Source organism: Anolis sagrei, chromosome 1 (assembly GCF_037176765.1).
Source record: "Anolis sagrei isolate rAnoSag1 chromosome 1, rAnoSag1.mat, whole genome shotgun sequence".
Lineage (NCBI taxonomy): Eukaryota > Metazoa > Chordata > Lepidosauria > Squamata > Dactyloidae > Anolis > Anolis sagrei.
The window spans coordinates 216564522-216590504 of NC_090021.1; the positions used below are offsets into that span (position 1 = coordinate 216564522).

The window sequence follows — 25983 nt, forward strand, 5'->3', positions numbered from 1 at the left end:
AAACACTTTGACAGAAATCTGGTTCTACAGATAAATTTCAGTGGATACTGAAGACTGCACATCCAGTCAGTCTTTCTTGCCCCATTGTGCTCCTTATGTATGTTTTCAAATGTTTAAAAGTTTAAAATAACCTTTTATTTGTAGCTATTGACATTGGCAATGTTGCAGAAATCTGAATAAGTGTCTTCACATTCAGAAAAAAAATCTGTCTATCATAGACATAGATATGCTTCCAGTGCATTGGATGTTTTTTCTGCAGGTGCAATCTTTTTCCATTTTCTGCACCATGAGTCATACTCTTCCATCAGTGTGTGAGTACCTTGAAGACATTCATTGTAAAGCTCTGTGCACTTTTTCAAGTTGGATTTTCAATGGCCACAATTAATAGGGAGGAACACTTGCTGTTCCTGAACTATTTCCCTGCATCTTATAAACCTTTCTTGAAGCTGACTGCAGAAAAGTTTCAAAAATGGGATGTACACATTTATCCTATAATATTCCATTGGTGTTGGTAAAGTTGCCTGAATATTGCTTTTACAAGTCTGCCTTGGATAGATGCGAGGATTCCTACGTTCTCCACCCATTGACTCCAGCAGTGATCTTGTTGTCTCAAAGATCTCCTGAAATTCTTTTACAGATTGTTTCATCTCCCTGGCTTTTCTAAGAGGCTGTCAACATGTTGCAGACATGTCAATATTTACTCTTTGTAATGTTTTGCGAAGCTGAAGGGATGATGATAGAAGTTTTCTTAGGATGTGTATGGTTACTACAAATTCAGCATTCAGAACATCTAAAGGAAGGTGCCCAGCTTAGGAAGAAGTCTCACTGTTGTATAGAGGACTATCTTATACAGTAATTCTTCAAGTGTTTTCACCATCACACTGTAAAACTGCATCATGTTGCTCAACCCAACAAGTTTGAAAGAGTAGCAACAGGTTGTTTGCTCTTGATTCAGGGAAACGGCCTTTTATATTATTCTTCGGTTCTAATGGATTTATTTATTTATTTATTTACTTTACTTGTATACCGCAGTTTCTCAGCCCAACAGGCGACTCAACGCGGTTTACAACAAGGATAAGAATCAATCAACGATATACAATTTAAAACCATAAAAGCATAATATACAATATTGACACAACAATAGACAACACAATGCATCTCATAACTAGAGTCGTGATCCAATCCGTCATCCAAATTTCCATTCCTGTAATCATCACATTCATTGCACTGTTTAACCGAATGCCCGTTCAAACATCCAAGTTTTTAATCTTCTTCGGAACGCCATTAGCGAGAGGGCTGATCTTACTTCCATAGGAAGGGCGTTCCACAGCCGGGGGGCCACCACAGAAAAGGCCCTGTTTCTCGTCCCCTGAAGAAATTGCACACAGATGATATTGTTTCTTGGCAGTTTCTGGCAGGTGGAATACTACAAGTCTTTCTTATGGTTAGATTTAGTGAGTGAGCACTGCAATGGATGTAGACATCCACTGGATATTTATGTGATGTAATTTCCTGTGTGCCAGTAATGTGACCACTCATATTACCAGTTCCAGCATAACCTTTTTCACACATGTATTGCAAGTTCAGCACAATTATTCCAGTGTTTTCAAAATAATACCTGCAAGTCCTTCACTTGTTATATCACTTATCTTCACAAAGCATATAAAGCCTTCTCTTATTCCTTCAGCTTCAACATCAATGTATCTTACTAAGAGTGATAACTGTTCTAAGTTACAACTCACATCCAAAGTTTCATCTGCCAAAATAGAGAAGCACTGTGATGAGTTTCATATTTTAACATTTTTTTTACTTACTTGTAACCACAAATGTCTATTGTTTCATTCTGTATTTGAGGACTAGTATACTGAGCAATCATAGCTGCAGTTTTGAGATGACTTTTCAGATTAGTGTCTTCTGATCTGGTACGAGATTTCAGCAAGAGCCTGAAATTACCATCTTTGTGCAAAGGTTCTTCACACTAGGTACTGAATCATTGCTCCTTCTTAAAGCCAGTACTTGCTGGCCTCAAAGGACAGTAGTTTCCAAAATTGGCAGACATTTCTTTCTGTTTCCTTCTCCTTTCCTATTTCCTTTATTGTGATGACAGGTTACATGAATAAGGTTTCCACTGTGAATTAGCAGTAAGTTTTCAGCCAAGCAGAAGTTGTTCTGATGGTACTCTGTTTTTTATGGCGATTGGATATTTATATTGCATCTTTCCATCAGACAAATGGTTTAGTAACCAATGCACCAAGCTTCAGATGACCACCTTCACCCCCAACTTCTTCTCCAAAAAAACTACACAGTACTTACAGAGTGCACCTTGTACATGAAATGAATAGGCTAACCAGGGAAATCTGTTGAACCATTTGGGTTGAAAACTTAAGTGCTTCTTCTTATCCACAAGAAATACGTATCCTGGCAATGGAGTTCTTGAATTTTGCACTAAGCTTTCACTTGGTCATCAGAAACAGACTTGTTATCTTTTTTCCTGTTACATGGTTTCTTTGGTAGGGCATGGATTCGATGAACAGGTGGTAGACACCTCAGTTTCCACAGTTTCTTCAGTTTTCTTATGCAGTCCAGGTGTGCATGTTCTGGGGTATTCATGAGTATCAGCTGCTGCAATGGTTCTCAACCTGCTGCCTCCTTGGTCTTCAGTATTTGGCTTTTTGTTTTTTGCCATGAACTCAAAAATGTTCAGTTGCTTTGATAGACTTTTAGGCATTTTCTGGAGTCAGGTGGATGAAAGGAAACACTAACAGCAATTAACAGGGCTTTAAGCTAGCAGACAATTGTATAGGAAGACAGCTGTGTTTGGAATGACCCACAGCTGATTAAATGTCTTCCTTTTGTAACCCAGTGGGAGAAGCAAGAATGTGGGCATAAGAGAGAGCTCTGAAAGGAGAAAGAGCAAGAGACAGTGTCATGATTAGGTCGTTGTAGGTGTTTGGGCTTTATGACCATGTTCTAGAAGCATTCTCTCCTGAGGTTTCACCTGCATCTATGGCAGGCATCATCCGAGGATGCCTGCCATAGATGCAGGCAAAACATCAGGAGAGAATGCTTCTATGTAGAATCATAGAATCAAAGAGTTGGAAGAGACCTCATGGGTCATCCAGTCCAACCTCCTGCCAAGAAGCAGGAACATTGCATTCAAATCATCCTTGACAACTGGCCATCCAGTCTCTGTTTAAAAGCTTCCAAAGAAGGAGAACATGGCCATATAGCCCTAAAAACCTGTAACAACCTGTGATTCCGACCATGAAAACCTTCAACAATACAGTGACATGACTACTTTCAAGTGTGTGTGTGTGTGTGTGTGTGTATGTATATGTGTGTGTGTATATATATATATAGTAATATAGTTACATGGGGTGAAAACAAATGAAACTACATAATAAAATCTATAATTGCGTTCAAATTCCATGAAAATTTTTTGATTAGAATCAGAGATACAGCATTTTGAAAGATTTCTTATACATATATTTTCACTTTAAATTAGAATATCTAAAAAATCAAGATCTATGACCCACACATCGTTAATCTGATACCTTGCTATTTAAAAATCTTAGATAGTTTAGGAAAATTTTAAAGCAAGCACAAATTGTCGTAGTTGTTACATACCTAGAAATGCCATAAATTGTATTTGAACTTAAGTTTTTCTTATAGAGTTTAACCTGGGAGTCCAAGACTGATGTCAGTTTTGGTGGATTACAGTATCTTCATGTCAAAAATGTTGAATATGTATCTGCAACATTAAAACTTGGTCACTTCCACTATGTTGGCTATTGCTGTTATTACAGTGTAAATTGGCAGAAAGGTAGGTAATGATTGTTGTTGTTCATTCGTTCAGTCGTCTCCGACTCTTCGTGACCTCATGGACCAGCCCACGCCAGAGCTCCCTGTCGGCCGTCACCACCCCCAGCTCCTTCAAGGTCAGTCCAGTCACTTCAAGGATGCCATCCATCCATCTTGCCTTTGGTCGGCCCCTCTTCCTTTTGCCTTCCACTTTCCCCAGCATAATTGTCTTTTCTAGGCTTTGCTGTCTCCTCATGATGTGGCCAAAGTACTTCAACTTTGTCTCTAGTATCCTTCCTTCCAGTGAGCAGCCGGGCTTTATTTCCTGGAGGATGGAGTGGTTGGATCTTCTCGCAGTCCAAGGCACTCTCAGAACTTTCCTCCAACACCACAGCTCAAAAGCATCTCTCTTCCTTCGCTCAGCCTTCCCTAAGGTCCAGCTCTCACATCCGTAGGTTACTACAGGGAATACCATGGCTTTGACTAGGCGGGTCTTTGTTGCCAGTCTGATGTCTCTACTCTTTACTATTTTATCGAGACTGGACATGGCTCTCCTCCCAAGAAGTAAGCGTCTTCTGATTTCCTGGCCACAGTCTGCATCTGGAGTAATCTTTGCACCTAGAAATACAAAGTCTGTCACGGCCTCCACATTTTCTCCCTCTATTTTCCAGTTGTCAATCATTCTTGTTGCCATAATCTTGGTTTTTTTGATGTTTAGCTGCAACCCAGCATTTGCGCTTTCTTCTTTCATCTTGATTAGAAGGCTCCTGAGCTCCTCCTCGCTTTTGGCCATCAGAGTTGTGTCATCTGCATATCTGAGGTTGTTAATGTTTCTTCCAGCAATTTTCACCCCAGCTTTGCATTCATCAAGCCCCGCACATCGCATGATGTGTTCTGCATATAAGTTAAAAAGGTTGGGTGAGAGTATGCAGCCTTGCCGGATGCCTTTCCCAATCTTGAACCAGTCTGTTGTTCCGTGGTCAGTTCTTACTGTTGCTACTTGGTCCTTGTACAGATTCCTCAGGAGAGAGACAAGGTGGCTTGGTATGCCCATCCCACCAAGAACTTGTCACAGTTTATTATGATCCACACAGTCAAAGGCTTTAGAATAGTCAATGAAGCAGAAATAAATGTTTTTCTGAAACTCCCTGCCTTTCTCCATTATCCAGCAGATATTGGCAATCTGACCTCTCGTTCCTCTGCCTTTTCTAAACCCAGCTTGAATATCTGGCAACTCTCGCTCCATGTATTGCTGGAGTCTTCCTTGCAGGATCTTGAGCATTACCTTACTGGCATGAGAAATAAGGGCCACTGTACGGAAGTTGGAGCAGTCTTTCGCATTTCCCTTTTTTTGGTATGGGGATATAAGTTGATTTTTTCCAGTCTGATGGCCATTCTTGTGTTTTCCATATTTGCTGGCATATGGCATGCATCACCTTTTAAGATTTTAAACAGTTCAGCTGGGATCCCGTCGTCTCCTGCTGCCTTGTTGTTAGCAATGCTTCTTAAGGCCCATTCAACCTCACTCCTAAGGATGTCTGGTTCTAATTCATTCACCACACCGTCAAAGCTATCCTCGATATTGTTATCCTTCCTATACAGATCTTCTGTATAGTCTCGCCACCTTCTCTTGATCTCTTCAGCTTCTGTTAGGTCCCTGCCATCTTTGTTTCTTATCATACCAATTTTTGCCTGAAATTTACCTCCAATGTTTCTAATTTTCTGGAAGAGGTCTCGTGTTCTTCCTATTCTGTTGTCTTCTTCCACTTCCATGCATTGCTTGTTTAAAAATAGTTCCTTGTCTCTTCTGGCTAACCTCTGGAATTGCGCATTTAACTGGGCATATCTCCCCTTATCCCTGTTTCCTTTTGCTTTCCTCCTTTCTTGGGCTACTTCCAGTGTCTCAGCAGACAACCATTTTGCCTTCTTGGTTTTCTTTTTCTTTGGGACGTACTTTGTTGCCGCCTCCTGAACAATGTATCGGACTTCTGTCCATAGTTCTTCTGGGACTCTGTTTACTAAATCTAGTCCTTCAAATCTGTTCTTCACTTCCACTGTATATTCGCTAGGAATGTTAGTGAGATCATATCTAACTGGTCTGTGTACTTTCCCTGATCTCTTTAGTTTTATTCTAAATTGATCAATAAGAAGTTCGTGATCTGAGCTACAGTCAGACCCAGGTCTTGTTTTCACCGACTGGATGGATGTCCGCCATCTTTGGCTGCAAAGGATGTAGTCAATCTGATTTCGGTGTTGACCATCTGGTGAAGTCCATGTATAAAGCCGTCTTTTAGGTTGTTGGAAGAGAGTGTTTGTTATACACAGCGAGTTTTCCTGGCAGAATTCTATCAGCCTGCGTTCCGCTTCATTTTGTTCTCCCAGACCATGCTTGCCTGTGATCCCTGTTGTCATTTGACTTCCCACCTTGGCATTCCAATCTTCTGTAATGAAAATAATGTCTCTTTTTGGTGTATTATCCAGTAGGTCCTGCAGATCCCCATAGAACTGATCTACTTCTGCTTCTTCAGCAGCTGTGGTTGGGGCGTATATTTGGATCACTGTAATGTTGAAAGGCTTTCCTTGCACTCAAATTGAGATCATTCTGTCATTTTTGGGTTGTATCCAAGCACTGCTTTAGCAAATTTCTTATCAATTATGAAGGCTACTCCATTTCTTCTATGTTCCTCTTGTCCGCAGTAGTAGATCTGGTGGTCATCTGATGTGAAGTGGCCCATTCCAGTCCATTTCAGTTCGCTGACCCCCAGAATGTCTATCTTTAGTCTTGACATCTCACCAATAACAACATCCAATTTGCCCTGGCTCATAGATCTTACATTCCAGGTTCCTATGGTGTGTTGATCTTTAGAGCATCGGATTCATCGTTCACCTCCAGTACCGTCGGCCGCTAGCCTTCCTTTCGGCTTTGAGCTAGCTACGTCATCACATCTGGGGCTAGTTGAACTTCTCCTCTGCTCCTCCCCAGTAGCATTTTGGCCATCTTCCGACCTGGGAGTCCCATCTTCCAATGGCATACCGACATATCTCTGGTTGTACTGGTCCATTTAGTTTTCTTGGCAAGGATACTGGGGTGGTTTGCTGTTGCCTTCCCCAGGGATCACGCTTGGTCTGACCTCTCTGCCACGACCGTCCCGTCTTGGGTGGCCCAAGGTAATGATAGTGTGAATAAATTATCAAAATTTGGTTGAGATAGTGCTTGCAGTTCTGATGGAACTCTATTTTTTACTTCTCATAGACCTAGCAGGGGATTTAATTAATCAGTTAAACTTAATGAGTAAAGCATGTTGTTAAAACCTGAAAAATTGGGTGTGTGGGTTGAACCCGCAACACTCACACACACACCCTTCCACTGGTTATGAGCTTAACAGTGTTAGTAATGTTGTACTTCCAAGCTATCATATTACTTGACTAGAAGCCACTGTTTAGTGCCTATTAAACAGGAAACGTGAGATTCTCTAATACTGAAATCTTTCTCTATCTCTTTGCAAATGTACTTTTGACAATCAGACAGATCAGAAGCTGTTTGAAATTCATTTACTAAACAGTGGCATGAAAACTGCCTGTTCCCTTTTTTCATTGTATAGGATTTCTGTATCTTAGTGGCTTGCTTGGTAGATTACATCATAGATATGAGGCACTTTATCTTCAGCAAAAATTAACACTTATAGCACTAGAATGTATACTGAGAGAGAGTATAAATGTATGTGGGTGGTGGAAAGGGAATGCCTGAATCACGGTGTTGAGTAATACTGTCCTCAATTTGATTATCACTCATGTAATCTATGGTACTGGCAATACTTGTGGTCACGCTTGTCAAGTGCATTCCTAGACAAAGAGAAGAGGCTAACACTGCTTGTCCGAGGAGCATCACATCCCCATGTATCATTGTCAAATAGAGTATTAAAATGCAGGTCATGAAAGGCATTTATTTCAGAAGAGGCAAGAAATTCAATCAGCTGCTTTTTTACAGTTAGGCCTAATTCTAGCTGTTTTTCCTTTAAAATAAAATAAAACAGAATTGATAGGTTCCTATTCACCAGTGCGAATTGCACCAACCACTGTCTACTCTTATTTTTAAGATGGTAGAGCAATTCCAGAGGTTAGCCAGAAGAGATAAGGAACTATTTTTAAATAAGCAATGCATGGAAGTGGAAGAAGACAACAGAATAGGAAGGACAAGAGACCTCTTCCAGAAAATTAGAAACATTGGAGGTAAATTTCAGGCAAGAATTGGTATGATAAGAAACAAAGATGGCAGGGACCTAACAGAAGCTGAAGAGATCAAGAGAAGGTGGCGAGACTATACAGAAGATCTGTATAGGAAGGATAACAATATCGAGGATAGCTTTGACGGTGTGGTGAATGAATTAGAACCAGACATCCTGAGGAGTGAGGTTGAATGGGCCTTAAGAAGCATTGCTAACAACAAGGCAACAGGAGATGATGGGATCCCAGCTGAACTGTTTAAAATCTTAAAAGATGATGCTGTCAAGGTGATGCATGCCATTTGCCAGCAAATATGGAAAACACAAGAATGGCCATCAGACTGGAAAAAATCAACTTATATCCCCATACCAAAAAAGGGAAATGCGAAAGACTGCTCCAACTTCCGTACAGTTGCCCTTATTTCTCATGCCAGTAAGGTAATGCTCAAGATCCTGCAAGGAAGACTCCAGCAATACATGGAGCGAGAGTTGCCAGATGTTCAAGCTGGGTTTAGAAAAGGCAGAGGAACGAGAGACCAGATTGCCAATATCCGCTGGATAATGGAGAAAGGCAGGGAGTTTCAGAAAAACATCTACTTCTGCTTCATTGACTATTCTAAAGCCTTTGACTGTGTGGATCATAATAAATTGTGGCAAGTTCTTGGTGGGATGGGCATACCAAGCCACCTTGTCTCTCTCCTGAGGAATCTGTACAAGGACCAAGTAGCAACAGTAAGAACTGACCACGGAACAACAGACTGGTTCAAGATTGGGAAAGGCGTACGGCAAGGCTGCATACTCTCACCCAACCTTTTTAATTTGTATGCAGAACACATCATGCGATGTGCGGGGCTGGATGAATGCAAAGCTGGGGTGAAAATTGCTGGAAGAAACATTAACAACCTCAGATATGCAGATGACACCACTCTGATGGCCGAAAGCGAGGAGGAGCTGAGGAGCCTTCTAATCAAGGTGAAAGAAGAAAGTGCAAAAGCCGGGTTGCAGCTAAACGTCAAAAAAACCAAGATTATGGCAACAAGAATGATTGACAACTGGAAAATAGAGGGAGAAACCGTGGAGGCCGTGACAGACTTTGTATTTCTAGGTGCAAAGATTACTGCAGATGCAGACTGTGGCCAGGAAATCAGAAGACGCTTACTTCTTGGGAGGAGAGCAATGTCCAGTCTCGATAAAATAGTAAAGAGTAGAGACATCAGACTGGCAACAAAGATCCGCCTAGTCAAAGCCATGGTATTCCCTGTAGTCACCTACGGATGTGAGAGCTGGACCTTAGGGAAGGCTGAGCGAAGGAAGATCGATGCTTTTGAGCTGTGGTGTTGGAGGAAAGTTCTGAGAGTGCCTTGGACTGCGAGAAGATCCAACCAGTCCATCCTCCAGGAAATAAAGCCCGACTGCTCACTGGAGGGAAAGATACTAGAGACAAAGTTGAAGTACTTTGGCCAAATCATGAGGAGACAGGAAAGCCTAGAGAAGACAATTATGCTGGGGAAAGTGGAAGGCAAAAGGAAGAGGGGCCGACCAAGGGCAAGATGGATGGATGGCATCCTTGAAGTGACTGGACTAACCTTGAGGGAGCTGGGGGTGGTAACGGCCGACAGGGAGCTCTGGCGTAGGCTGGTCCATGAGGTCACGAAGAGTCGGAGACGACTGAACGAATGAACAACAACAACAAGAGCAATGTATTGGCAGTTATAACATTCAGGCTGGAATCACTGGGGTGTTGTGTGGTTTTCAGGCTGTATAGCCGTGTTCTAGCAGTATTTTCTCCTGACGTTTCACCTACACCTGTGGCTGGCATCTTTAGAGGATTTTTTGAGACATCCTCTGAAGTAGAGATTCTTGATGCCTAAACAGCCTGTGCTGAGCAAAGGCAAATTCAAAGGGAAGTCACTGGCAAATATTTAGAGACTAGAAAGTGCTTGTGATAGGAAAACAAAGATGTGATTTTTCGCTAATGGGATTTTTCTTTATTTTAAAATTATACTTTTTCCTGAGTTTTTCCCAGTTTAGATATTGACATAAAGCTATTATAACACAACTGAATGTTATAACTGCCAATACATTGCTCTACCATCTTAAAAATAAGAGTAGACAGTGGTTGGTGCAATTCGCACTGGTGAATAGGAACCTATCAATTCTGTTTTGTTTTATTTTAAAGGAAAAACAGCTAGAATTAGGCCTAACTGTAAAAAAGCAGCAGATTGAATTTCTTGCCTCTTCTGAAATAAATGCCTTTCATGACCTGCATTTTAATACTCTATTTGACAATGATACATGGGGATGTGATGCTCCTCGGACAAGCAGTGTTAGCCTCTTCTCTTTGTCTAGGAATGCACTTGACAAGCGTGACCACAAGTATTGCCAGTTATGGTGTTTGGGGGCCAGGTAAATTCTCCCAGGTAATTTACCTGGCCCCCAAACACCATAAGTCTGAAACGACTTGAAGGCGTGCAACAAAAACAATCCTAATTAATGTATTGTCAAAGGCTGTTACGGCTGGAATCACTGGGGTGTTGTGTGGTTTTCAGGCTGTATAGCCATGTTCTAGCAGTATTTTCTCCTGACGTTTCACCTACACCTGTGGCTGGCATCTTCAGAGGATTTTTTGAGACATCCTCTGAAGTAGAGATTCTTGATGCCTAAACAGCCTGTGAATTAGATATCTTGCTGGACTCATAGCCAGACATTTTCTGGTTGTAAATGAAGATAGCTTCTCATGGGAAAGAATGGGATGTGATGATGTGTATGTATGGGAAAGAATAAATAGGAACTTTTGGGGGGAGGAATAATGGGAATCGTCTCACACTGACTAGTAAAGAATTTGGAAGAAGTGGGGTTGGAATGCAAGTGGAAAAAAAACACAAGTGCCATTAGCAACCTGGCTAAATATTAATAAAAGTTATTTCCAAGATTTTCTTGTGAGTGACCTAAGTTTGTTGAAGACGTTCTGCAAAATTTATTTGGAGTGCTTCTACCCCGCCCTTCTCAACCCCCTAGGGGGGACTCCCACTATGGTCCTTAGCAGTCTTCACCACTGGTTATAATGTTTGTATTCTAGCAACTTCTTGTAGGCTACATGATTCACACTCCTCATTTAGACGGTTTTCAGGGAATTATTGTGGGGGTTTTGTTTTGGTTTATTTGGCATTGTGAGTCTTGATAGTTCATTGTAGCAATCTTTTTTCAAAACAGTAACCTAATACATAAGAAATTCATAAATAAGTACTTTATTGTCATCCAGTGTTCATCTTTAAAATTAATTAACTCTGTATTTAAGGTATAATATTATTGACAACGAACTATATTACTTTGTTTTATGCTATTGTTATTATGCTTCTGCAACATGGCCATACAGCCCCGAAAACTCACAGCAACCCAACTATATTACAGTTATTAAGATATTTTTGAATTAGGTAGGTACTTTTGTTGGTGTAATTGTGTTCCAAGTTTTGTTAATTCTATTTTTGTAAAAATACACTATCAAGAATATCATTATTCAAAGTGTTTTGTATTGAGATGTCAAAACTGTATCACAATGCAATGGCTGGTTCAAATTGCATGTTAATGTGTATGTGCATGTATACATATAGTGAAAGATGGCCTCACATTATGTTTATAGAAGATGTTTATCTTCACAAGAGCCATCTTACACATTATATTAAAGCATTACACTTTACATATTATGTTTTAACATTTTTTTAAAAAAGCAAATACTCCTAATGCATTTTCCTTTCTTTTTCTTTTTGAAAAACAGTTTTGAGAACCATATTAAGAGATGAGTGTGAATATTTTCTCTATCAGTACCTCTGGTTGATATTTCCCCTCAAGGTATTGTTTGCAATAAACATCACCTCTTCAGGGAGAGAGAAATAGAAACTAAGTGTTATGGCATGCCCGAGCCTTTGAGGAAACTATATTGCCTGGGGGCTATATGATACCTTCTGTTAAGATTAAGACCCTTAGCATACAGAGGCACTTTGGGCAAGATGAAAAGATAACCAAAATAAGTTTACTGAAACAAGAGGAATGAAGGGTTAACTCCACCCGTAACTATCATGAAGTAACTTAAAACATTACATTACATGGACTGGTGGTAAATGTAGCAGTAGTGCTAAGAAATGCCTGTTTTAATTGCTAGGCCTAAGATTTCCAGACAATGTCCAGGCTTCTATAGCTCTACTACAGAAAGGAGGAGGAGTCCATCAAAGAGTTCTGGGGAAAAGGAATAAACCAACTGAGGCAGGCCTCTGAGGGGTGTTTTAAGCTCCACCCACAAGCTTCCTAAACTATAGGAAAACAGGAAACTAAAGCAGAGAAGAGGAGAAGGCAGAGCCAAGACTTCACACCAAGGCTGGTCAATTCTGCCCTGTTCTATCCATATCCCACTTTTGACAAGGATCCTACTATTTTAAAGGTAAACCAATGCAGGAAGAAAAAAACATATTCCGCTGTCATATTTGGAAAAAGAAAGTGTGGCATGAAATATGCCATAGGATAATGTTAAATGACTTATTGATAAAGAAGGTGAATAACTGTTCCCTTCTAATAAAGAGCAAATGACATCTGTTGCAATGTGAGGGATCTGCATTTCAGTGTGACAGAGCTGACGGAAGAGGTCACAGTGAGTCAGTGTAAGTACTGTGCCTTAACATTGATTTTAAAAGACTGACTTCCTCTTCTCTGCAAAGAGAGATGAAAGGCAAGGGCTTACCCCATCCTGGGAAGCACTAACAGCCTTTATTCTCTCTGCTGTGGTCCCACATCTGGCCTTTTTGAACACCTGGGTGGTGAATAGTAGTGGTGGTTACATGAGGTGGCTGCCTTCTTGAGTTGGCATTTGTGCTTTGCCCTCTTCATGAAATGACCCTGACTTATGCTCATGTCATATCAAAATCCTTAATTTTGACCCCCAAACTAGCCCTTGACTTACACATGAGGTCTATTTATACATGAGTGCATATGGTAGTTAGAGAAATACTCTCCCAGTTTCCCTGCATGTTTGAAATACCTCGTTGTTGGCAGCTTGGCTCTTTAGATAGAAAGTATCTTCAGATATACATAAAATAATTCCCTTCAGTGGTTCTGTTCCTTCAAGTACACTTTGATCTTTCTCTAAATCAGATTCATTAAATGCTTTCTGACACCACCATTGCCTCTTGATTAAATTATAGCCTTAAATTCAATTGGGTGTCATGTATTTTTCACTAGAAGTAAAGTGTTATTAGGATGATAATGCTTCTTTCTCCTCCATTATATCTGCCACATGACTGAAGATTTTAAATCTTTTTTGCTGTTTGGAATCTTTAAAATGTTTGGTTCAGAAAGAAAATAGAATAGAACTCTCTTCTGTGTCTGATTCTTTCTTGGTGAATGATGCTCACGTCTCCTGTAAAATAATGTGTTTCGGCCAAATGTAAGCACCAAAAGACTTGAGTAACTGATAGTTTTTGATGTACCATAATTTTGACACCATATCTGTATGAATATGCAAACTGCTATTACTACAGCTTTTGGGGGATGATGAAAGATTTGCTTCCATGCAATGGGTTTAATTTCTTTTATTGATTGACTGATTGTCTGGACATTTCATTTACTTTTGACACCCTGCTAAAATTTTAGATTTTGACTAATTTTATCCTTCAAGACCACTGATTTTTGTTACATTTTTTTAAATGTCCAAGGCAAAATACATATTATCTAACAAAATGTCCAATGCTGTGCTTTCTTCATAGGTAACTTTTAAAGCCTCAAGATATTCAGTATCTCCAGATTTAAAGTATGTTCTCCTTGCATATGACATCAAACAGGTAAGAAAGCAGTTGGAAAAGAAACTGCTGAAATACATATTACTGAACAGTCTATGGTTGAAAGAGAGAAAAAAATGTTTTCCCTGCTTTGATATTGGTAATATGTGGCAGTGAGATAGGATCAAAGTCTTGGTTTCTTTTGCTGTTTGGAATCATTTTTGGTTTGTTCTGGATGAGTTTGAATGAATTAGATTTGGACTGATTAATGATGATGTGTATGTATAATTTTCAAATGAGTGCTATTCTTTTTTCCTTTAGAGTAAATATTTTTAGAGTAGTAGAAATCTGTGTTTTTGAGTCAGTATGTGGCTTTTGCAGTAGTGTAACCTTTACAACCACAGAATGTAAATTCCTGGACCAGAAATGACTCCAGGTTCTTTGAAATGGGATTCAAAATCTTCACCTAAACCCACAGATAATTTGGTCAGGTTAAAGCTTCAAAAGATTCTCTAACTGATCCAATTTAATTTGACTGTGTCTCTTTTGAAAGTGGAGGTACACCTCCTGTGCCATCTGCTGCTTACAGCTAATCCGAACTCATACCTTTTTGGATAATATGACTGCTATGTGTCCTCTCAACTTGAGTTGATTGAGCAGGTGTTTTAATTTGCACCCACAACTGTGGCTGTGTATGATTCCACTTAAGGCTGTGGTTAATTGCTGACCTTATACAGAATACATTTTCATAAATTAACCAGACTAGGCCAGCAAAAACCACATAGGATCTATAAATTGTATCATAGAAGAGACCACATGGGCCATTTAGTCCAATCCCGTCATTCAAGAAAATCTCTGCCCTAGTAGAGTATAATAACCGGTCCCCAAATGGAAGCATGCATTCCTTATATGAAATAGCACCATGAGGGACTGCACTATATCTGGTACTGTTGGGCTAATGTATACTCCACAAATTCCCATAAAAACACTATGAGGGATTGGTTCCTTGGATGGAAGCCAAGGAGGCACATGGAATTGCCTTAGACTTAACATGGGTTGCATAGGAAACCTACTAAATGTCAGCCCCTGTGGATGCTTGGCTACCTGGTATGTTCAAACCTGCTTTCTCATGACCAGTTGTATGGATGGTGCTAGTGTCAGAAGGCTTAGTTGAAATATCCTTTATTGATGCAGACTCCCTATCACCATTCTTGACACCCACGACTGCAAATACTAGATCCTCCTTCAATTCTCCAGGCTAAATACTCTCATCACTTCTGCTCAGCTTTTCCAAAAGTCCTAATTAGTTGTTGTGACCTATCGGCCCCAAATGGTCTAATGAGTCTGTCCACCTCATAAAGGAGTAGACAGACCGCATAAAACCCTTAACTTCAACTCCAACACACATTCGTCAGACTTCAATTCTGGCTATCCTCCATTGGCAGTCGACAAAAGTAGCTCCTTGTGGATCTGAATTCATGTATTCTATAGTACCTGCAAATATTCTTCCAACTGGGGAAATGTTATGGGGGTTAACTCAGCTGTCGATTCCAAATCCCTGTGGTTACTATTATATTTCCTCTTCTTTTAAAATAATATCCTGAAAGTTGCAGATATCCATTTCAATATGTAGCCTTTCCTTGAGAGAAAAATCTAACAATTGAAGCCATTGTGTACATATTTTAAAATTTTCATTTGTTTGGTACAGAAATATATATATGGAACATTAACACATTACTGATGTTTTATTTTCATAAAATGCACATTAAAAGAGTTGTTGCTTTTGAAAGGATCAAGAATAATTTCTATTGCATTTGTGAAGAAGATATCAAACACCGAGATTTTCAAATAGTTGTACTTTAAAATAACAAAAAGGTTATTATTACTGTTTGAATCAGCATAAAAGTTGGGGAGGGCTTTATAATCTTACACAGTGCTTCAAAGTATATTTTTTCTTTCTTATTTTGACAATGTTGTCTGGTAAGTTTTTTTTCTTAAAAAAACACCATTAGACATTGGAACATTGCCTACAAAGGCAAATAATAAACACAGGGGAGTAATTCATATTTGTCAGTGGACAAAGGGTACCTATCCTTCCAGGACTCTAGGTCAAACTTGGTCTTCTCATCCCAGCTATTTGCATATTTAAAACAATTGCTAATTATGAGGACTTAATTTGGTCCTGAGATTAGTAGTGGGTCTGAGTTTCAAATTTTGGAGGTGTTTTGGCAGTGTTGGGTGTCTCACAGGCTATAACTGGTGTGGGATGGATAAGAGTACTGAGTCCCCCTAGGGGTGAGAAAAAGTGGTATACAAATACTGTAAATAATAAATCAATAAATATCACATAACCTGATCTGAATTCCCTAAGATAGTACTTTTGTGCTATCTGATGGAGGGAATTAGAAAGTACTGTTCTCTAATTTTCCAAGGACAAATTTGCCATTAACAACAATTACTGCATTTCTTTCTTTTTTTTTCTGGAAACGTGCCAGGGGTCAACATCCAATATCACAGGCCTTGGTTTCAATCCACTTTGAGTAGCATTGCCCTAAACTATCCTGTTACTCTCAGGTACTATAAAAAATGATGGTGTTAATAAGATTTATCAGGCATTGCGGTGAACTTTTGGAATTCTGCATGGGAGGTATCATTTTGTCTCTTTCTCAGGCAAGAATAAAGTTGTATTAATAAAAGAATTGAATTAGGTGCTTTTGAGCCATTGTAAACAAATTACAAGATCTTGGAGTCATCTGGTTTTACACACTTTTGAATTTCCTATGAGAAGGATTTTGACATAGACAAATTTTGATAATTGCTTCCTTACATAGAAACATGAAAAATTACTCTGACATATGTCCATGGTAGTAAGATATGCACAAAAATGGGAAAGATACTGTATTTCCAACTAATGAAGCTGGATGTTAAAACTGACTAACCTTGTTAAAATTGAGAAAGATCAACATTGGTTAAAGTCATTGGTGATAGTATCAAAAGATACTAATATGTTAACTACATATTTTGATAATTAATATATTTGGGTACTATATAAAAAGTAATTATAGTTGGAGAATTTTAGTAGTAGCTGTTGGTATTAAAGTTGGAAGTGAACTATTTGTTGTTTATTCATTTGGTCGCTTCCAAGTCTTCATGATCTCATGAACCAGCCCACACCAGAGCTCCCTGTTGGTCATCCTTTGAGGTCCTTTCTTTCTATTATTTGTTTCTTTTATTGTACATTTTCTTTCATTTATTGTATATGACAGCAGTACCTAATAAATGCATTATTTTTAGAAAAACAAACAATAATTAAAATTTTGTATGACATCAGGTCTCCAAAATATATAGCTGGTTAGTTGATGCAAATGCATCTGAAACTCATTTGGGAACCTGATTTTGATATGTCTATGACTCCCAATGGAGATGGCTGTGATATCTCCCTACATTGTAAACCACGCTTTACACAGTTGTGTAAGAACACCAGCAAGAGCATTAATTGTTGGCATACTTGTAGCAGGATCCTTAATAAATGTGCTATTCCCGTTTATCATAAATATATTTACCATTTTAAGCAAAGAATCAGCCAATAAAACAGTATGGTACATTGCTATTGTAGCCAGAGATCACTGCAGAAAATGAGAATTTATTTCACAAGAATTTTACTGCAGGTAATTTTAGCAACAAATGTTGAGATCATGAAATGCAAAATGATGATTGTATAAAAGGATGACTACACTGTGTGCTAGAAAAGCTGACTTATTATCCAAAAGATATCAGAAAAGGGAACAGGTGAGACAGTTTTCAGGCACTTGGTATCCAAAGACTCTGCTGTGTGATCAGTGCACCAGCATAGCATTCTCTTGTCTCATAGTGTGATTCTGTTCATCATATCCCATTTCTGTTAAGTCTGCAAAAGGAAATGCTTCCAAAGAGTGTGATAAAGCTTTTTTTTTTTTTTTAAAAAAAAAAGAATTATGTTTTTAATCCCTTGATTGATCAAATTCTGCAGCATCACATGATCTCATATAAAATCAGGCAGTTTGGGGGGCTTATGTGTCTTTAAATATAAATTATTATAAATTATAAATTATTACGAACGTAGTACTCATCCCTTCTTCTCGTCACAATTTATAAATGAGGAATTCACATGTCGACTGTGAAATTAGATCTATATATTCAATTGGGCTTAGTTCCACATAAGGGTGCAAAAATGCATAGCCTTTGTGTATAGCAAACTATACCTAAACAATAGAAAGAAGTTGTGCATGAAAACTACTGCATAAAAAACTTAATGTAGTTTGAAGGAACTGAAGAGAAAATGAGAACACACGTTTCATCTGACATTTGCCATGAAATTGTAATTAGACCCATAGTTATTTTTATGTTTGGATTAAAAATAAATTCAGAGTTAAATATTTATTTTTCTTGTGTCAGCATTTTCTTTAATCTATTTTATGCTTCGAATGGCAAACTTTAATTAAATTTGCAGTTGTTTCAGCACAATTAAAAATACTCTTTATGCATAACGGGAAGTAGATTTGCATGAAAATAAGCTGTCCTTGAATACAAAAAGTAATAAATGAGTGGATTGTTGAAATCATGATACATAAGAAAGCTGTTAGATGTGGCTTTACAGCTGTTGTGATGTCGCTCTATAAACCTTGACTATTGAAAGAAATATGTGTTTGATTCTTAGTGCACAATGTTCTTTTCAGGTTTTGTTTTTCAGGACAGATGCTTATCAGCCTTTTCTGAATATAAAGAAACACCCATCTAGAGTTGTATAAAAAGTAAAATAGGGAGTAAAAAGTTAGGATAAAGGAACTCTATTTATTTATTTTTATTTTTTAATCACCACTCATATGGGCCTATGACATTTTGCCTTGGTTGTCATAAAAAAATCTGATCTTAGCTATAAAATTTCTCACACAGAAGCTACTGATAAATTGCACTATTCTTATGTTACTGCACGTGCTGACATGACAAAGGTCATCCAAATGTCATTTAATTTTCAAGGACTGGGTATGAAATATTCATTCCAGATAGACTTATCTTATATCAAGCAAAGGCCTGAAATACTAATTGAGTAGGGCAGGGCAGGAAGTTATGGTATCTCCATTCTTCAGATTAAGCCTGGTCAAGCCTCAAGAGTGCTTATCTTTAGGTCTATACATTGACTAACTAATGGATGTCAAATCCTTGGGAATAGACTATATGTGGTTGTTCAGTAATATGTAGTAGCATCATATTGCAGAATCAATATGTGTGGAGATGTGAAGAGGAGCACAGAATAGGACTACGTGCTTCACTTTTGATTTTATAGACTTTATCATGTCTTCATACTCATAAATAATATTAAAGAAGTAAATAAAGCTTTCCATAATTTGATGGTAAAAAGGCAATGATGGGGAAAATACTACTCGCTAATACTACAAACCAGCCTAAATTACATTCTTTAATTTCCTGTTTCTGAAGAAGGTCTAAGACACTCTTTTGGATTACCATTTGTTCCCATTATTACTTTTTTGCAGCATTTTACTTTTATTGGGCATGCTCATTAACCTGCTGAGGTTCAGTGTATCTGTTTTAGGTGCTATCAGGTTTTTGTGTGTGGTGAATATACCTTTGTCGTTAGTATTGTTGGGAGAGACAGTCATTCAGTGGGGCTGCCTGTGAAAGCTTCCAAGGGTTGTAAAATACAATAACAGGAGGTATGCAAGAGAGACTTGAGGGTTGATAGAGGACTGAGGGTATATCTACACTGTAGAATTAATGGAATTTGACATCAATTTAACTGCCATGATTCGATGCTACAGAATCTTAGGATCTGTAGTTTGTGAAGAACTCTTTTGCATAAAAGGGCAATTTCCACGATTCCATAGCATTGAGCCATGGCAGTTAGTTAGATCAACCTGCATTAATTCTACAGTGTAGATGCCTCAAAAGAGATCTAGTGTCTATAGCATTTCTAGGGAAGTGTGGCCATAAGCTGGATGGCAAAGACCAATCTTCCAGCTTCCCACGAACATCTGAAGACCCAGAATACAAACCAATTTGTTAGTAGGATAGGAATGTTTAGGTAGGCATTTTAGTGCTTATGTTTCCTTTCTAACATTATACAAATATAATTTCAGATATATATATTTTGTAATTTATAACTATTTTGAACTAAAACTCAAAGGAAAATCACTTCATGAATATGATGCTTGACTAATATAAGCCTTGCTTGCTTAGAGTAAAAGCTTTCCGTAGAAAATCTCCTCAACTTCTACTCAAGTGATCTTTTTTGGTGTGTGCATCTGTGTATAGCTTCTCTCGGGTGGAAGTAAAAAAGAAATTTCTTTAAAATCAGAGGAGAAAAAGGCACATTGTGAACTCCCAAATTAATTTCCATCAAGATATTGACATTCGGGGTACCCATTAATAAGTGATTTGAATTGAATTTGATGGATCCTCTTTTCCTACTTAAGAGTACAAGAAGAACCTTTTCTGTGAATCCCCCTTTTAAATAAAAAATCCATTAATTCTTTTAGTAAAATTGTATAAGAATTTTTGTAAACATGCAAAATTATTTTGAAATTATTTGTTCTTACATGAAAGAATGAAATGAACATTTAATTCCTGGACGTTCTGTGGTTGACATGCACTAGAAGGAGGTGAGGGCATTTAAATAGATTTACTTTTACTGTCTGGGAGACATTGAAAGGTTTATCTGGAAACTCTAAACCAGCTTCATTTTCACCTTTGATCTGCTGTATTAACACTGGGTGCTTTCAAAGACTGCTTTAAACTACTCTCAATATTTCTGTTTTAAGGGTATGTTACTCTATCAGGTTACACACAATGCAAAATCTGAAATAGGTATCTTTCCAGTCTTCAGTATGGTGAATGAACAGCACTTACTTTGGGACTTGTATTAGTTTTTTTAAAAGAAAAAATATTTTGCACTAAATAATTTCTTTGCTTCTATATTTTGTTTTAAGTATTTATTTGGGACATGAGAGGGAGGGTTTTGAAGGTCTCAGCTGTGCACATATGAGTGACAAGTTTTGTTTATGAGTACACTGCCTTAGTGTAAAATGCCAAATTGCCGTATTTCTTGAATCTAGTGCCTCATCAAATGTAATGCACACCTCAATTTTCAAGACCCTGAAAAAAAAGTTCATAAATGTAATATGCAGCAGCAAATAGTGCCCTCTTTGTAATTTGTCCAAAAAGGTGCACTTAAGAATTCCTTCTTTAAAAATAAAAAGTGTTACATGGTTGGTGACAGAAAGATCAGAACACTATTAGTAAAAATGATCATTTTGATTGTAGACTTATTTGGCTTTGTTTCTTTTAGCATCAGACAACTAGTTGTACTGCATGAAAGATAAATTGTACATCATACATCATTTAAATAGCCATTGACAGAACAAGTAATTGCATTGTCATATTGACAAGCTTAGTAAACTCCAAAAGAAAAACATCTTTAATGTTAATCCGATGAGTATGTCAAACAATACTAGAGCCCCATACTAATGCTCAATTTTATTGTTCAGATTCAATAATTTGAAAGTGAAGGTTATTTAAATATCAGAATAATTTATTTGTAGAGACTATCTACTCATAAAAATTTGTTCATCACATAATGACATTTTGTTCATGGCAATATACTTATCAGTTTTGACATATTTGATAGTTTTGCTATTTAGAAATTGAATGAACAACCTGAAGCCCGTGGAAAATTCTGATTTCTCAGGGTATATTGTCTCTAAGCATGGTTTTCTGAATTTAAATTGAAAATATAAATTTTGATAAGTTTTGATTCAATAATTATATCACAGCATTTAGACAGTAGAAAGAACCAATACAGTCCACATATTGTTTATGAAGTTTGGATTACGCCTGTTCACCTCAAACTGGATAAAATACTCAGGCAATCAAGATTTTGCCTGTTGATTTATCTGGTTTAAAAATGTTTCTCTGCTTCTATCATATTTGTTTGCATTACACGAATTTGTCTTGATATTGTACAATTGTCAACCTTTTGTAGTCCATCTTGAAAGTATGTCTAAGTTTGAATAATTTGGGTAGGGGTGGGATTTCATTAGAATAGACTTAAAATAAGTGCCTGGACTTGCTAGGATGAAACTTTAAAATGTTGCTTTGCTTAAAGTGGCTGTTCCTTCATGCACTTAGAGTCATGCTTAAACATTTGTTATGATGATACTCGGGGCAGGACGACAGAATATTAAAGAGGTTGTATGATTGAATGGCTATCTCACTTAAAGCAAGGAAGTTTGGATCCGTGGCTGTAATATTTTTGTGTAACTGAATACCCATTTGATTGTGCTTTCTGTTTACATGTGAACTTCAGAATCAAGTGTCATACTCAAAAAATATCCGTATATTATTGGCTATTCTACATTTCACATTTCACATTTCACATTTCAAATAAATGTGTTCAGTGGAGAATTTATATTGGCCAAATCTGTTCTAATGTACATATTTTCATTTAAAGATTACAAGTAACAGGAAACACTAGAAAAGTGAGTAGAAAAAAAGAAGAGGAAGACTTGTAGAATAGATTTGTAGAATAGATAGTTCATAAATTAATAACAAAAATAAGTACAGGTGAGTACAGGTGAGCAGATCTGGTCTAGTTATAGTTAATGATTGTTCCTTACACTCCCACTATTTGTTAAAATTATTAGACCATTTCTACACTAGATTATGCCTCAGGTAGAAGAGGATTAATTCAGGACAAAGCAGGAAAATCCTGCTTTGTCCCAAATTAAATAGATACCTGATTAGACACACACCTTCCTGAAAGGCCTGGTTGTATTGGGTATGGGCCCTGTGTGGCTTCCTCAATCCCAGCAGTCTGTCCCCACAGCCCAATTCATTCTTCAGCCTTCATAGAATCATAGAATCATAGAATCAAAGAGTTGGAAGAGACCTCATGGGCCATCCAGTCCAACCCCCTGCCAAGAAGCAGGAATATTGCATTCAAATCACCCCTGACAAATGGCCATCCAGCCTCTGCTTAAAAGCTTCCAAAGAAGGAGCCTCCACCACACTCCGGGGCAGAGAGTTCCACTGCTGAACGGCTCTCACAGTCAGGAAGTTCTTCCTAATGTTCAGATGGAATCTCCTCTCTTGTAGTTTGAAGCCATTGTTCCGCGTCCTTCATGAGCTTGGAGGAGTGAAGAGGGCCCCAGTATCTTCCCAAAACCCTAAAAGCCTTAAAATTTTAAAATCCTTCTGAGGTCATCAAGAGGCTGCCCTGGCAGGTCTCCTGGCTCATAAAAATGATGCGGCAGAAGGTGGGAGAGGTCAAATTGCTTCTGCCCCCTGCTGCATCATTTTTACTGATAGGAGGAAGCCTCATGGTGAGCCAGTAAGATTTTTTTTAATTTTCAGGATTTGGGGTGGGGGAACTGGGGTGGGCCCATTCTTGAATAGGGACAGACCCCTGGAAAAACCTGGTTCTATGGGAAAGGCATGGGGACTTAAACTCACTTCGGAGTGGACGTCTTTAAATCTCACCAAAGCCCTGTCTGGAAATGCCCTTAGAAAAAGGTCTCTTTTGGACCTAAAGATACCCAGAGGGCAACAAAACATGCCCCCCCCCCCGGTACTGCTAGAGATTCATTCTGGGGGACCATGCACTGTGGGAGTAGCCTTCCTCAAATATTCCCATGGAGCCAATGTAGTCTTCTACCTCACGACAGCTTCCCATTCCTGATTTTAACTAAATAAAGTTATACTGACGGTTGATAGCAGATTTTAAATCATGTCTTTACTCACTTTGCAAACATATTCCTACATACCAGAATGTAGGAGGCCAGCTGAACGGAAGGTGTTGATGAATAAATCAATCACATGCAGTATCTCTACACTGTCATATAGAGATCTGAAAAAAAATTCAACAGCATGACGCTGAAAAGCAGTATATGTGATAATTAAAGCTATGCATCCGTTTGAATTAAGAAGCCCCTCTTGAAATCCTCCTGACTTGTGAAAGCAGCGTGTTGAGCATTGTGGAAGTTTCATCCAGTGGGGCTCAGTGACATCCCTCTGCACACAAAAGCTCACAGCAGAATCCTTTGTATCCCACTCATTTTAATTATCACTTCAGTACCTTTTTTTTAATCTACAGGGACAAAACCAAGCAACCTAGAAAATACCCCTCACAAAGAGCAGCATGGTTTATCATTTATATGTTCAAAACATTTAAAAAAATTTTTTTAAAGAAAATGCTCCTTTTTAATCGAAAATGTTAGTTATTACTGTGCTGTAGTGGAGAATCTCCAATAGCAATGCAAGGAGAATGTGCTGTTTGCTAGTCATTCAATGTTTAAATAAGATAACATTACTATGGATGAACCTTCTGCAAATGAACACTTATGACTTTGCCACACTACATTTTTGGGCCGTGCTGTTGCACCGCTAAAGGGCTTGTAGCACCGTGCATGCCCTCCCTCCTACCCTCATCACATAGTGGGAGCAGGAAAGGATACATTGGCACCCTTTCCCTCCCCCATCAGCTGGCAGAAAGGGACATGTTGCCTCACCACCCTTTCTGCCATCACACAGATTTGGGGAGGAAAGTGCAGGTAGCTCCATTGGAGCTACCTGAACAACACTTTCCTCCCCGTGGTGAAGGACAAAGCACGGTTTGGTGCTTCACCTCCATTTTGGGAGGAAAGTGCACATTGCCTCCCATGTGTCATGTACTGGCACATGACAGGCCCCATCCAAGCTGCGAAATGGGGCATTTTTGCCCCATGGGAAGAGGTCCATAATCTTAAAATGTTAATAATTTCTATCAGGATAAATGTATATGGTGTATATAAAACATACATTTTGTGTTTAGACTTGGGTTCCATCCCCAAGATATCTCACTATGTACATATATGCAAATACAGATTTTGCAAAATCCAAAACACCTTTAGTCCAAGTATTTCAATAAATGGATGTTCAACCTGCATTCCATTTTTCACTACTGGCACGTTTTACCCCAATTCTTTCTCTAGTGGTCTGGAGCTATTGTTGAAAAATATATCTGAAAACAATTACTATGCCCCCATGAGGTGCAAAACCTCATTATTCTTTTCCAACTAGAGAATCAAATCTAACTTCTAGAACCAAATTAAGCAGAACCATTGCATCAAAGGGATTTTCTTATAATTTAGCAACTTTTTAATGAGTTTGTCCATGTTGGAATTAGCTATTAGCTTTAGAACACAGTCACCATTATATTGGAGAAGTATCCAATAATAATCAACCACTATTAAATTATTTGATCAGCAAGTAAAGTTTTAGTTAAAACCTATAGAAGGAAAGAATTAAAACTTTTCAAGGCAAAGATCATGCTTGCCACAATACTTTGTGGGCAATGTTTCCACAATAAAGAAGAATCAGATTTTAATGGCAGTACACACAGAGATACTCATGAAATATAAATCATTAACATTTAAAAAATCATAACAAGCAGAAATAAGATGGAAAATAGCATGTTGTGCTAATTATAATTTAGTTATAGTAGAGGCCCTTGGCCATCAAAGGTGAACACAATCAAACAGACTGTCAGCAACTTTTTTCTTTAATGAGTAAAACTCAGCAGGAGCAGTGACAGCATCAACAGCTGTTAGTAGTCGGAAATTAAAAAGTTTCTGAAAAGGTCAAAAGTAAAGTTTGCATACAAGATAGATTGGGCACCAGCCATATTAATTACATTAAGTGTAAAACTTAAGTATCTTGATAAATATGTGAACAAATAATATTCTGTAGAATTTGATATCTGAAACTGAAGTATTTCACTTTAACTGCAGTGGCTCTTTCAAAAGAGTACTCTTAATAAGAAAATGTTGGCTAAAATTTTATTGGTAACTATACCTGTATTTGATTAATTATATGTTCCTTATTGCACTGTGCCCTTTTTGTTTCTACCTTTTCCTTCTCACTTTGATAATACTACACTGTGGGATGAAGTTCTCTAAGGAATGTACTATTCTAAAAAGCAGTAATAATGCTGCAAAGAAAGAGCAACACAACTTCTTCTAATAGAAGTAAAGTGTTTGGCACAGAATTCACATCAGCTATTTAATGGACTAAACTGTTGAGTTTCAAAAAATATCTGAACTCCCCCCCCCCCCCCAATATAATATTAATATACATAAAATCAAATTTATAGTATCAAATGACAG

At 38.1% G+C, this 25983-nt stretch overlaps 1 protein-coding gene across 2 annotated transcripts in view; it reads left to right on the forward strand.

Annotated features, from left to right (window-relative positions):
* DPP10 (dipeptidyl peptidase like 10) overlaps nt 1-25983 on the forward strand; it is a 685879-nt gene that overhangs the window by 506878 nt on the left and 153018 nt on the right. For both annotated transcript variants that reach the window (XM_060775698.2, XM_067473093.1), the window contains exon 5: nt 13778-13852. In XM_060775698.2, coding sequence (XP_060631681.2) covers nt 13778-13852 — 75 coding nt within the window. The remainder of the gene's footprint in view (nt 1-13777; nt 13853-25983) is intronic.